General features: G+C 37.9%; 1 protein-coding gene across 1 annotated transcript in view; it reads right to left on the reverse strand.

The window, feature by feature from the left end:
• Positions 1-14,809, reverse strand: part of LOC127814193 (CLIP-associated protein) — a 27,167-nt gene extending 12,358 nt beyond the window's left edge. Inside the window, exons 1-10 of the mRNA XM_052355526.1 lie at positions 14,301-14,809; positions 11,982-12,137; positions 11,800-11,862; positions 10,743-10,811; positions 10,396-10,561; positions 9,309-9,470; positions 8,505-8,602; positions 389-463; positions 249-317; positions 80-165 (exon numbers count right to left, since the gene is read on the reverse strand). Of these exons, the coding sequence (XP_052211486.1) occupies positions 80-165; positions 249-317; positions 389-463; positions 8,505-8,602; positions 9,309-9,470; positions 10,396-10,561; positions 10,743-10,811; positions 11,800-11,862; positions 11,982-12,137; positions 14,301-14,633 (1,277 nt within the window). The 5' untranslated portion in view covers positions 14,634-14,809. The remainder of the gene's footprint in view (positions 1-79; positions 166-248; positions 318-388; positions 464-8,504; positions 8,603-9,308; positions 9,471-10,395; positions 10,562-10,742; positions 10,812-11,799; positions 11,863-11,981; positions 12,138-14,300) is intronic.
• Between the last annotated feature and the right edge of the window lie 606 nt (positions 14,810-15,415).

Below are 15,415 nucleotides of genomic sequence, written 5' to 3' on the forward strand. Positions count from 1 at the left end.
AAAGAATAAAAAAGAGGGAAAAGGTGAATCAATCAAGAAAAAGGCACAACTACAGTACCACATATAAGCAGGATGATACCTTGCACGAAGTACTGCATTGCGGTCGTTTTTTGCACAATCAGCTATTCGAGGCAGAACACGAGCAACTTTGCAGTTCCGCAACATCTACAAAGTCAAATAGGTTACAGATGGAATAATATCCATAAAGAGGGAAGCTTCCTACTAAAATTTAATGAGGTAAACAATACCGTTTTAATGCAGTTATCTGCAGACTCTGCAATAACAAGGACAGTAATTACAACAAGCTTGAACAGAACCTGGGGAATCAGATCACAGTCAGAAGAATGTTCGAGGATATGGAAGAAGATAATGACAGTAAGAGACTTACTGGAATGAAAATTTCAGCACAAGCTTCAAAATCACCCAAAAGCTCTTTAGATAAAAAGCTCAATAAGTGGCAAGCCTAAGAACATACAAGGAAACAACATCAGTATAGCTGTAGTTCATAGAGTACACAAAATTATAAAAATGTCAAGACTTCTTCACTGCTGTATCTAGTTGACTAAGTTTGCAAGCTCCAAATGATCCTTTTCCATAGGATTCAGACACAACAACTGAGGAAATAGATGCTGATTGCTGAATCTCTATTTTTTTTCTTTTTTTCCTTTTCAGTGCATGGGAGAGCCAAAGCCCTCAAATTCTCTCAGGTGTGGGTGTGGAATCACTTCCAGATACCCTCTATCTTGACCTTATGTTCACTGAGCTATTACTATTAGTTCAATAAGTACTTATATTGCATGGCATTGTTACTATCAGTATCAGGGACAGGGAGACAAAGGATTAAAGCTGGAACATGTTCATGATTTCTTTTTCTTTTTTTCCCCCTTAAAAGACCTTCCAGCCAAGGTACACATGAAATATAAGGCTTGCAATCACTACTAAAACTCATGACAGTAGGAGGGCCAAAAATAAGTTAGTTAATTAAGCCAAGGAAAACTGAGTTTGTTACTAGGTAAGTAACGACTAGGCACAGCCAGGCCTGGCCCAGCTCATGGGCCCAATAAATATATATATATATATATTTAAAGTTTTATAGTATACTGAAGTATTATTTAGTACAGATATTGTTGTGGCGTATTATTGGTAACTTTGTGCATTATAATTTGTAACTTCTCATTTATCAGCACTTCGACATAATAAAAATAATTTGAGGTATTATTTAGTACTTAGCATTATATCAATGTATCATTTTAACTTCTGTACATTCAAAATTGTAAATCAGTAATCTCTATTTCATAATAAAAATAATACAAAAATGTATTAAAAAAAATCATTAGTGGGATAAAGGCTTGACACAGCTGACCTGCTTCCCACACAGTCCGGGCCAATTGGGCCGGGCCCATGAGGCATGCTAGGCCAGCTCCCCTCCACTATTGCACAGCTGACCCACTTCCTTACTGGGCTGGCCCAATATAGTAGACTGTGCCAGCACACCTCTAGTCTAAATGATAAACACCTTCCCCCCCCCCCCCCCCCCCAAAAAAAAAAAAAAACAGAAAAAAAAAAAAATCCTCTCCTCTGTCAAGGAAAAAGATGAACTTAAGTAATTCCTCTATCAAGGAAAAAAAACAAGATGGTTGACTAATGACTAGTCCTTTTATATCCTTGTTACTACCACTACCACCTCATAGGACCTTCCTTCTTTGCCAGATGTATACTCCAGTATCCACAAGCCCAACTGCATATGCAATAAAAAGGTAACAGAATAGATGGAAGTCATAACACAAGGGCCCACCACCCTGATATTCTTAATCACATAGGCACTGTCAAAATTTTGAAAAGAAAAATAAAATAAATTTATATACCTGATGTTATCTATGACACCCACTACATTTGTACGTATACCAGTCCTAATTGCCTATTTCTCAAATTATATTAGCCAATATTGCCTCAGCAATATTTAAAAAGTGCATCAGTTTTTTCTTTTCATCCAACTTACTAAAAATTCCTAAACCCAAACAAAGAAGTACTTAACCAAGATTACACAAATAAAACAGACAGCTAATCAGTATATCCTGCCAGTTTATATATCTTAACTATTGGGTAAATTACCAAAAAAAAATTCAGAATTTTGACCCGTCTATCAATTATATAACAAAAAAAATTATCAGAAATATTCCCAAAAAATTTCTGAATTTTGACCCATCTATCAATTATCATCATTACCGTTGATAAAACTAACAGCATTAAAGTTTGGTCGACCGAGTGTTCTGCTTGGTCACCTAAACAGCTTGTTATTGCCCGTTTTGAAACTATTAAAATTATTTGTGATGTATTTAGGCTCTGCATGATTTACTTGTATACATACACACACATATATAGATATAAATACATAAAATATGTGTTTATATACAAAAGTTTAGTCTACGATATTTCCTATTTAGTCTCTCTTGCATTTTGTTTATTCTGATGATTATATTTAAAGACAATAATGCTGATATTACTGGAAAACAAATAAGATACTAAATATTGAAAGTCCAATGATTACGTAGCATATTTCAACATTTTACAAGTTTACATAAAGAGTTTGCTAATCTACACTGCTTTGTGATAGGAACATGATATTATTATGCAATTTCTGTACAAAACAGGTCGTTCTAATGATGTAACGATGCCATTTTATAATTATGATCTACTTTAATAAATTTTTCTATTATGTATGATTATCTATGAGAATTTTGTAAAAAAAAAAAAAAAATGTGTATATATATATAACATTATTATGCATGTTACTATATTCTATATATATACACACATGTATATGTATGTGTGAATATATACATATTGTGTATATCTGTGTGTGTATATATGTAATTAAAACACACACAGCCTAAATATATAAGAAAAATAATTTCAATAATGTTGTATCCCTTGGATCCGACAGGATTTCTCCCTTAGTACAGAAGTTTAGGCGGGAATTTAGAGAGTAGAGGGAGAGAAGAATTGAGAGGGAAGAGAATTAGAGGGAGAAATTGAATATGGATCAATTCAAATGATTCGATACCTACGAGTGAAAATGGGTTGAGTTTAGATACTCGGTCCTAGCGGTTAGGCACCAAATAGAACGGTCACCGTTACCGCATTCAAAGGGTTATGATTCTAGTAATTACACTTGCTTCCCTTACTTCATACTTATTACAATAGATCTCCCCCTGAGTACACAGCAACTCCCCCCTTCTTGAGCTAATTCTTGTCCCCAAGAATGGTAAGCAAGCTGGCCGCGTTGGGAAATTGCTGGAGGAATTCCAAGAGATATTACTAAGTATTGTTGTCAGAGTGTAGTGTAGACCATTGCACTAGCACTTGGGTGAGAGGGGCCCCCTGTTGAAAAATCACCCTCTTGTCTAAGACGGCCATTGGGCTGGTTGCTGGCTCTTGTTCTTTGCTGGCCGTTTGACTCCCGATAGCCTTTCTAAGAAGGGACACATGAAACACGAGGTGAACTTAGGTTCCTTCCAGTAGTTGTAATTTGTAAGCTACTGGTCCAATCTTTGTTGTAATGGAATAGGGCCCGTAGAATTTTGGACTTAGCTTAGTCACCAGTTGCTTCGATATGGACTTAAGTTGAGGCTCGCTGAGTTTGAGGCATACTTCTTCTCCTACCTCAAACTCCCTCTCACTCCTTTTTCTATCTTCCAGTTGTTTTGTCCAGTTTTGTGCCTTGGCTAACTCAGTCTTTAGAGTTTGTAAGATGTTCTACCAGTGTTGTAGATAAGTATCCACAGCTACCACTGAGGTTGGCTCCCCGATCACCGATACTAAATTGGGCTTGTACCAGTACAAGGCCTCAACTGGCGTCATCCCAATGGAGCGATGGTGGCCGGAATTATACCACCATTGCGCCAGGGATAGCCATTTGTTCCATCCTTTAGACTGTATAAAACAGAAGCATCGCAGATAGGCCTCCAAGCACTGGTTGACTCTCTCCGATTGGCCATCTATTTCAGGATGATATGTTGTTGACATGTGAAGCTTAGAGCCTAATGATTTCAACAACTCTTGCCAAAATAGGCTAGTAAACACTTTATCCTTGTCTAATATTATAACATGGGGTACCCCGTGCAGCTTCACCACATGATCCAAAAACTCTCTGGCCACTTCTTGCGTCGTAAAAGGGTGGGACAAGCTAATTAGTCAGTCGATCCACCACTACCAAAGCACAATTTTTCCCTCCCAATTGTGGTAGTCCTTCTACAAAATCCATTGTAATGTTAGCCCAGGCTCGGTCTAGTACTTCCAGAGGTTGCAAAAGGCCTGGTTTAGCCACTGATTCATGCTTGCACCTTTTACACAAATCACACTGTAGTATGCATTCCGTAACTGATTTTTTTAAGCCTGGCCAGAAAAATACCAGCTTCACTTTTCTATGAGTGTTTTGAATTCCAGAATGTCCCCCTAGGGGTGAGTCGTGCATGGTTTGAAGAATCCTTCCCTTCAATATCTCACAATCCCCTATCACCAGCCATCCCTAGTATCGAATCAGGCCGTTGCAGATGGTTTGCTGCTACTATTGATGCTCAATTGCTCCATTAGCTCTCTTGTTCGCGACCTCTTATCATAACTTGTTGCTACTTCTTGGTACCAATCGGGTACCAGTACTAAGGTAGCTACGCAATGCCCTTTCTCATGGCACCGTGATAATGCATCGGCAACCAAGTTCTCTCTTCCCTTCTTGTACTGAATCACAAAATTCAACCCCATCAATTTAGCCATACCCTTTCTTTGCAGAAACTTAAGGCTTTTGTGGTCAGTTCTTATGATGAATTGTCCCACCTCCAAGTAATGTCTCTATTTTTCAACTGCCATAACGACTGCCAATAACTCCTTGTCATACGTGCTTAGCCCTTGGTGTCTTGGACCCAAGGCTTGGCTCATAAAGGCCAAAGGTCGACCATCCTAAGAAAAAACAGCCCCCACTCTTGTTCCACTAGCATCATTCTCTAAGGTAAATGGTTTGTTGAAGTCAGGGATGTCGAGTATAGGAACCTCATTCATGGCATGTTTAAGATTCCCAAACGCAGCCTCTGCTCTTTCATCCCACTTAAAGTTGTCCTCCTTCAATAGGTCAGACAATGGCTAGCTTATAACCCCATAATTCCTTACAAAACGCCTGTAGTAGCCGGTCAATCCCATAAACCCCCTCAATGACCTAGCATTACCTTGTTTAGGCCACAATAGCATATGGCTGATATCTTCTTGGAATTGGTGCTAACTCCAGCACTAGAGATCACATACCCCATATACTCCACTCGTGTTTGAGCAAAGGCACATTTGGAACTTTTTAACGCACAACCGATTGAGTCTAAGGACTTGGAATGCAATTCTAAGGTGTTATAAATGTTGGGTGAAGGAGAGGTTGTAGATTAAGATATCATCAAAGAATACCAACACGAATTTACGAACGTAGGGTTCAAAGATATGATTCATTAAGTCTTGGAAAGTTGCTAGTGCATTGGTTAAACCGAAGGGCATTACAGTGAATTCATAATGCCCATGGTGAGTTTTAAAAGCAATCTTAGGAATATCAGTGGGGTTCATCCAAATTTGGTGATATCCAGACCTTAGGTCAAGCTTAGAAAACACTGATGCATTGGTTAGTTCATTGAGTGGGTCTGCAATGATAGGAATAGGGAATTTGTTTTTAATGGTGATGTTAAGTTGGCAGTAATCAATGCAGAAACGCCAAGTTCCATCCTTTTTCTTAACTAAAAGGACAGGAGATGCAAAGGGCTTCTGCTGGGACAAATTAAGGAGTGGTCCAACATTTCCTTGACCAACCTTTCAATTTCAGTTTTCAGTTTCGGGGGATATCTATACGATCGAATATTGATTGGTTATGCATTTGGCTGTAGGGAAATTGTGTGATCAAATGGTCTTTTAGGAGGTAGGCCATTAGATTCTACAAACAAGTCCCTAAACTCAATAAGTAGTGCAGCAAGGAAAGTCAATTCATGTACCTGCCAGGGTTTGGTGGTTGGGAGACTGTTGGTCATCAGACATTGACCTCCTTGTTCTTCCTGATCATCATAGGTCTTAATTGTAAAGAGTTGTGCCACTTGGGATATCTTGCACTTAAGTAACTTGTGCAGCCTCTTCCCTCTGATCAACTTACACGTCCTTGTCTCCATATTTCCCTGTAGAGTAATTCTCCTTCCTCCCCTTGTCAACGTAACCTCCATTTTGTTAAAGTCAAAGCTAATGAGACTGACCTCCCTCGTCTAGTCTACTCCCAAAACCATTTGGCAACCTCCCAATTTTAGTAATTTAAGGTCAGCCTCGAATGATTCTCCTTGCAATGTCCAACAAAACCCTAGACATGTTGATTTACTCAATACTCGACTTCCATTAGCCACTGTAACAGCTAGGGGTTGAGTGTTGGACAACTCACATTTCATCTTCCTTGCTATTCCCTCATCGATGAAGTTGTGGGTGCACCCACTGTCGATTAACACCATGAGGGATCCCTCCGGTACTTTCCCTTCCACCTTAATTATCTTGCTACCAACCACCCCTTTTATAGCATGGAGAGAGATGGTGCCATTGTCTTCCGCCTCACCTTCTTCTCCGGTCACTAGGATTTCCTCCCCTGCATCTTCTTCCACTTCTCCTCCTTCCAACAGGAGCAATTGTCTTCCACAATGATGCCCGGGGTAGTACTTATCCCCACATTTGTAACATAGTCCAGGGGGCCCCTTCGGTTCCATCATCCTCCCTCCTTGTTGCATCACATTAGCTGGTCGTGGCAATGCCGTCAACTTCGATATTGGCCCCTTCTTCCCACTGTTGGGATTGGAACGGATCCATGCCCCCTAGCCTGACTCCTCTATACCTTCATCATCGCTTTCGCATTCATCTCCCGAAGCAGAGCACTTTCCACTACTTCTTGCACCGTTCATGGTCTAGTCATCTTCACTGCGGACCTCAACCCCTCATTCAAGCCGTTAAGAAAACTTAACAGAAAGTAATCTTCGACCATTGTAGGGATTGCGACTCAGCATTAGAGACTTCAACTCCTCGAACCAGAGTTGGTACTCTTGTACCGATCCATGCTACTTCATCTTGTTGAATTCTTCCACAATACCATGATTCTCTTCTCTCCAAATCTTTCACATATCCCCTTGACAAACTCCTCCCAATTATAGTCTCCTCTCACCCGTGACCAACCTTGGTATCACACATCTCCTGCATCGTTCAAATATGCCACTGCCAGGCTGATCTTTTGATCCCCAACCACCTGATGTATCCCAAACAACTTCTCACACCAGTGTAACCACCAACGAGGCTTCATCTCATCAAACACCGGTAATTCCAATTTCGGAATGGGGAAATTGGAGGGATTGGAATTCACCTGAACCTCCGGTCTCCTTTCCATCCCATTGTCCCCTAATATTGCCAAATCATCCTCCACCTCCGATGAGCCAACCACTCTCTAGCTTGTATCGACTCCTCACACGATCAAATCCGATCTTCCTCCTGAGGGAAAGTCTGGTGATAGCCTCACTTGAGCTTAACTCGAGAACATAAGCATGAACTGATGCATCTGATCGCACAACATGTTGCTTTGCTCTCGCATTTCCTCTCTAATTTGGTTGCACATATCTCCATGCAATCGATCTGTTACCTCCTCCAATCTCCGATTGACCACAGATCCCAACGAGTCCTCCATCAATCCGACTTAAGTTTGTACATCCATCACTGTAGCCGACACTTGCTGGAGCTGTAATTTCATCTGCTTCATGTGGGTACCATCCGCCATCGTTGAGTTCATCAATTCCTTGGAAAGCCATGACCGAATACTCTAATACCAATTGTCGTATCCCTTGGATCTGACAGGATTTCTCCCTTAGCAAAGAAGTTTAGGCGAGAATTTAGAGAGTAGAGGGAGAGAAGAATTGAGAGGGAAGAGAATTAGAAGGAGAAATTGAATATGGATCAATTCAAATGATTCGATACCTACAAGTGAAATTGGGTCGAGTTTATATACTCGGTCCCAACTGTTTGGCGCCAAACAAAACGGTCACTGTTACCGCATTCAAATGTTTATGGTTCTAGTAATTACACTTGCTTCCCTTACTACATACTTATTACAATAGATCTCCCCCTAGATACACGACAAATAATTGAGATTAGACAAAAAAACACGTTAAAAAAAGGACAATCTGGAGCTGTTCGGTTGACCAAGCGAAACACTTGGTTGACCAAACATTAACACATTTAGTTTTATCTAACAGTGTTATAAAATTGGTAAACATTTGAAAGTTCAGGTATATTTTTTATAATTTTTAAAGTTCGTCATATAATTGATAAAGGGGTCAAAGTTAAAAGTATTTTTTAGTAATTTGCCTAAACCATTTAACAATGACTCCAGCTAAGACTCCTGACCCTCATAAAAGATAAGAAAGCTTTAAAACAAAATTTATGAATTTAACACAAGGATAACAAACCTGCTTTACAATGCTAGATCTTCGATCAGACAATTGTGTGCACAGGGGGCTGACAAGTTGTTTCAGCAGTCCACGGAAACATGGATAATCAGCAGCACCTAATAGAATCAAATGGATGACAAAGAGACATAAGATAGACCTTTCTCAACCAATGATATGTTTATTTTCTCAATTATCATATAGGAAAACAATGTTTGCAAGGCCAAATCCATGTCATACAAAATAAAAGGAACAGTAATCTCACCATTTGACAATAAAGTTCTATAATGACACTTCCCCCCCCCCCCCCCCCAAAGGCAAAACAGATACCATAGGCAAAAATAAAAATATAACTGCGCCATGGTTAGAAAACATGCTTAATGTTAATTAAGGAATAGAGATGCCATCCACATACAAGACGAACAAGGACAACAAAAAATAAATATGCAAACAACCAACTAAATGAGAAGGAAAATAAAGAACTACCACACACAAAGTAATAAAATGTGGACACTGTACCTTGAACAAATTACCAAATTTTGACATCATATGGATCTTGAATAAGACCTAATTGAATCTGTTAAACTATGAATGTGTGGCAGTAGTTCTAGTCTGTAGTTTTCCACGTAAAAAGCCAGAGGGAATTTTCAAGTGGTCAACAGGTTCAAATAACTATTTTGAGTCTCTTTTTTCATATTTTCCTTTTCTTCTTTTTAATTAGAACCTTCTTGTAGTAAACAACATAAAAGAAATAATAGAATTAAAATACCCTGAGCCAATTCAACGGACAGAAAGCCTAGATTTGAGGAAGGATGAACAACAAACCTCCAATGACAAGGGCTTCTACTCTCTGCATCGCTCCAATGCGGATAGACCAATCTTTGTCAGGAACAAGAATTGAAGCAATCTTCTCAAATTCCCTTATCAGCTCCTTCTCAGAGTAAACTTTAATAGGCTCAACTGGTTTTTCAGTGACATCACTATCACCTGTACATCACAAAGATCATACCAAGGTGAATGCAAACAATGTCCGTTAGCACAGTTACAGGTCATTTTGGCGCTAGGCCATTTTAGCATATTGTTTTTGACCTATCATTACAATTACAATATTTATAAAATATATATATGCATAACTTTCAAGCGTACATGATATCAACCCAATTTAGTATAAAATAAAATATTAATGCATTCATGTGTACAAAATCATACAGCTTTTATGAGCAGGTCAATTATACTCACTTTGCATTTTTGGGCTGGCACAGTTTTTAGTTTGAAATGTCAGAAATTTTGTCTAATTTTCTATTTTTCTTCAAACAAATCATGTCAGGAAAAAAAAGCCCAGCTAATTCAAAAAGCGCTTGAGTATAAGCATTTTCTAGTTACTGCACACCAACCTCACTTACCAAAATTATGAAACCTCCCTAAAAGTCTCTCAAACCACAGATCATTTTCAAAAAAGGTAACTTACAGCAAAAATAATCTATCTATCATGAATATTATTGGTAAAAATTCTGAAAACAGAAAATAAGTACGTGAACATTTCCTCTTTCCAGCACTTGAAACAATTTCCTCCATACTACAGTATTCACGCTTTCCATACTACTACTCTCAAATAGGCTAAAAACTACAGTAATCATCTATATCATGATCTTGCTCCAACATTAAGGATACCAACAGAAGCAGAAAGGGACTACATCTTTTTCTTAGAGCAAACTTAAACAGATATGAAAGCTGACCCCAGAAAAAAAGAAGCTCAGAGTCCTTGACATAATAAGTGTAAGCATCATTCATGCCATGCTCAAATGGGCATGCAATGACAAAAATACAACATATGATACAGGAAATAACTTTTTATATGAATCAATTTATATGTCAGCACCTATCTGTGGATTGATAATTAAAATGCACAAACCTCCAAAAAGAGACACCTCCCGGGTGGAATTCTTAGCTTTTGGACTGCTCCTTTTGTGATTGACACTAGCAGGCTTCATCTCAACAGAAGTATAATTATTTGCCAGTCCATCTGAAGAATGAACTTTCGGTTCAATCCTCTCTAGTCTAGCATTAATATCCTTCAACTGCAGTTCAATAATATGTTAATAACTAAAATTGAATAATAATACAAACAAAAAGAAGGCTGAAAATTTGGTCACAATTGAAATAGGCATAAATATGAAAACTCAATTTGCAATTGTTCAGGAACTGGAGAGTATTAGGAAGGAGATAAATTCAATAGAACTTATTGCAGTTTGTACTCACCATTGGTGAAGGGATATGGTGCCGCTGAAGTTCATCCATAAACTGAGGCCCCGCATGGGTATACATCTCCTGAAAGGAACCAAGAGTCAAGATTAATCAGGAAAAGGTGATTCCCTAACAAAACAAACTAGAATCATAGAACAGAGAGATTTAGAAACTCTTATTTGTTCATTATCAGAGTTTGTAGAGGGCAAGAAAAACACAGTTTGAGCTACTATGTAAGCCTAATTGAAATTGCTTTAATGATTTAGATCTTATAATAGGCCCCTCTCAAAGCTCCTCTGTGCAGTTTTGTCACTAATTCACACTTCATCCGCCCATACAATCTCCAGACATACATCATGTTTAATTCTTGCACATGATCTCAGCTTCACACTTGTCCATACATACACCTGAAAACTACAAGATATAATCCTCCCCTTCATGATACTTTACCCCAATCCTTCCAAACAACTCCTGTTGAACATTATTGATAACCCTATATTACACAATACCATTATGAGAAAGGCCATTTCAGATGCTGATTTGATGCCTGAACTTAGCATACATCCTCTCTACTTTGTCCCCGATGCAGTTATAGCATGCCCTGAGGAATAACAGGAGCTCAGTGAGCTCAACATGGCTCAGCTACCCATGAAGGAGTGGAGCTGAATTTTATATTCAGCATTTTGCCAAATCTAATATAGAAGACAGTGCAGGCGATTCACTGGGAATCTAAATGGCATCTGGCCTTCATAACAAAATTGAGTGTCCAATAGAGAAAATTGACTGCCAATTGAGCTAGCCTCAACCCCATATTTCATTGATGTGAACCTCCTACGAGCTAGTTACATGAGGCAGATACAAAATTGACAAGTTAAGAGACCAGTACTCCCACTGGTCCCACTAGTCCAGCATTATTAGGGACCTTAAATAACTTACCCTTCTTCAAGCATAAAGAGAGCTCCAGATTCAAAATTTAGGAAGAGAAGAACAAAACTTTCTCTAGCTCAAGGTGAAATACAGCAAAGAATTATATAAATACTATATGAAGAATTCAGCCATGAGTTTTACAAACCTCAATACATGATATAGCTGCCTCCCTTACTCCAGGATTTGAATCATGCAACAACTGCAATATCTGATAATATTATATGGATCTAGTAAGTTTTTAACTTCATTTTGGCTAAAGAATAAGGCTTTATCATAATTAAAAAATATATCTCTGTTTTATTCTGAAAAGAGAGTAAATAACCATACTGAAGGAAGAATAGCACGTTGAAGAGGGAGCTCAGTAGATGCAAAGAGACCAGTGGCTGACGTAACAGTACGTGCAAACTCTTCTCGAACTCTCCAGCTTTTATGTGTCCAAGCATAAGAACCAGCTCTTTCAACAATAATTGTTGGTGATGAAACCTGATACAAGCAATAAAAATAAAATAAGTGCAATTTCAGTCAGTTCTTTTTTTTTTTTTTTTCCGTCTGCCAAATATCAATAGTGATAGAAATAAATCTAATTTAGAACAAGGGTAATATGATCTGCATGGCAGGGGGGTGGGGAGGTTAGAATCATGGTCTTGACACAAAGTAAAATGAATTCACATACAAGATGAAGCAAACAAGAAATTGCAAAGCATCCCACATAGAAAAAGAAAATGCCCACCACCTTCAAAGTAGAGCCTACGCAATCAGTCAATAAAAAACAAAACACACAACTAGAATTGTGGAGATAATCATTTTTTCCCAGATTTCTATAGGGAGATGAAGGTGACAACAATCACAAGCCTTAATCCGACAAGGTGGGGGTCGGCTGCATGAATTCTATACTTCCATCCACCTCTATCCATGGCCAGATCTTTTGTAATGTCACTATATCGTATGCCATGTTTAAGGGTTTACTATCCAGTTTTCTTTGATCTTTCTCTCCCTCTTTTGCTACAGACTTCCTCCATTTCATCCACTTACCTCATAGCTGCATCCATCAATCTTCTCCTCACATATCCAAACCATCTTCGGAATGGCTCTCACATCTTATCTTCAATAGACATCATTCTAATCTTATTATATATGATCCCGTTTCTTATTTCAGCTTTTCTTGTATGGTCACAAATTCACCATAACATTCTCATCTCAACTCCTCTCATATTTTGCACATGTTGGCGGCTAACATCCCAACATTCTAACCTATATAATAAATATTATCTTATAGGCATCTAATAAAACTTTCCCTTTAGCTTTAAAGGAATTTTACGATCACATAAACTGTTGGAGACACTTTTTTATTTTAACCATCCTGCATTGATCTTATAAGTAACATGCAAATCTGTCCTCTTTTGGACAATTGGTCCAAGATATTGAAAAAGATGTTGGACTAAATTAGCAACTTAAAAAAGCTAAAGAAGTGTTTGCTCTAAAGTACCATACCATCTCCACTTCAGCGGTTTCCTACCTATCTAACCAATATTCATGTGCAAGAACTCAAAAAATCTTGTAGGTTTTTGTAATGACCAAACAGTTTATGTAACATTGGATTCTCAATGCAAGTGGCTAGTTCATCAAAGGCAAGTAGTAAAATTGAAAAGGGTTCAGACTTCCAATTAAAAAGATGTAAAACAATCAATCAACCATACACAGCATACATATAACATTGCAATTCTCAGGGAATCATGGTCTTCACATGTATAGCAGGTTATCAAATAAGTCAACATCAGAGTGCAATAAGGTTCAGTTCATGAATTTTTAAGGGCATAGTCACAACTCTAACATGTTAATTCAAAGCTTCCAGACAACTACTGCTTACAAATAGAAAAAAGGGTAAAAATGCATATAAAAAACGGTCATTTTAGCTCCCCCTGAGCATTTCAATTTTAAGAAACCCCTTCTCAGGGTGAGTTAACAGAAGGAATCAGGATTGTATGTTACTTCCCCATTGCATTCAAATACAAGTAAGCAAAATAGTTATGCAAATTCACAGAAGCTAAACATGAAATTCAGCTATATACATGTGCATCAAAATTTAATACTGCAGTTGAATATAATGAACCTTATTAACTATACATTGGAAGTTTGGAACAGAGATGTGCCAAAAAAATGAGCATCCATTGACCAAAAGAAAACCCCAAAGTCTCAGAGCAGTTGACAAAATTATTCAAATTCCGAATATTTGGCTTGAAATCCCGAAGCTCAGCAGATCTATACGGCAATACATTTTCAGTTTTACTTTTTCCCTTTTTTTTGCAATTAATTAAATTAAATCGAGGACAGACGCAATTTTTTTCAAATTCCTCGAATTGAGAATTGTAGAAGATCAAATATGTCCGAAGCCAAATTTCCATGTGTTTCTACGTGTGTGTGTGTGTGTGTGTGTGTGAAGATAATTAAACTAAAATACTCATTTGCTCCCAGCACAAATTCCGCTTAAACGAAATTCAGTAGTGCACATTCAATGAAATTAGTCACCCCCTCCCAAAAAATAAAAATAAAAATGAATCAAAAATTCCAGAAGTCATAGGATAGAGATATCTGAATCGAAAATTCCAGAAGTCATAGGATAGAGATATCTAGTAAGGAAATATACACCTCCATGAGAGTGAGCAGAAGGCGCCTCGCAGCATCGCGAACGGGCTGTTTGGAATCGCCTAAGCGCTCGACAATGGCAGGAACCAAGGCATTGAAGTGAAGCTTCAAGTGGTCGCCCGAGAGAACAGCGGCGGAGGCGAGGGCCTGAAGCGCACCCTGAGAAACCCTAAAATTGTTGTCTTTGAAGAGATCCAAGCAACAGTCCACGAGCGAAGTGACCTCGGACGCGGAGAGGCTCTTCCTGGAGGCCTCGAGGAGTTGGTGGAGGAGCTCCACTCCGGCCATTCTCTCCTTGGTGTCCTTGGCCCGCGCCATCTCCAGCGCCTCCTCCATTGCCGTGAATTAGGGTTTTCCCGCCCGGATCTGTCGGCGTTGGACTCAGATCTGCTGCTGTGACGGCCGATTCAGCCTCTGAATTTGGCCGAGATGCTGCCGCTCGTGGAGAGTAGTCACGGATAGTGTCGGGAGAGAGAGAGAGAGAGATTTGCTCTATGGACGGAGGGTGAGATGATATATCTGACTTGGAAGTAGTAGTAGTAGTAGTAGTAGTAGTAGTAAGAACTGTACAAGTAGTATTTTTGTATTGTGGGTAAAGCATATAGCAGCAGCGTAAAAAAGGGTTGATATTTATACCAAACAAAAATTAATAGATTATTTTTATAAATTAATGTAAATATACATATAATTTATAATAATTTTATTTAAAATTAATAATAATTCATAATAAATATGCTCAATCTTATGAACTACTGTTAATTTTAAATAAATTTTATCAATTTGTAGAGATTAAAAATTTATGAAATTTATCAATTTATAGAGATTGTTGTTAATTTTATTCCTATGTATAATATTTTTATTCATTAAATAAAAATATTATTTAAATATTTAAATTTGCCATTTTAACTAACACACTGCATTAATTTTTGTTCATTTACATTGATATAATATAAAAGATAAAATAACTAATACATAATATCATCATGAATATTAAGATTTAATATTTAAATAGTAATTTCGGTTGCATTCGTTTTACTATTTTCAAGTTTTTTTTAATTTTTAATTTTTTAAAATAATAAAAACGTGTTTTATTTATTATTTTTAAAAATAAAAAATAT

Source organism: Diospyros lotus, chromosome 12 (assembly GCF_014633365.1).
Source record: "Diospyros lotus cultivar Yz01 chromosome 12, ASM1463336v1, whole genome shotgun sequence".
Classification (NCBI taxonomy): Eukaryota; Viridiplantae; Streptophyta; class Magnoliopsida; order Ericales; family Ebenaceae; genus Diospyros; species Diospyros lotus.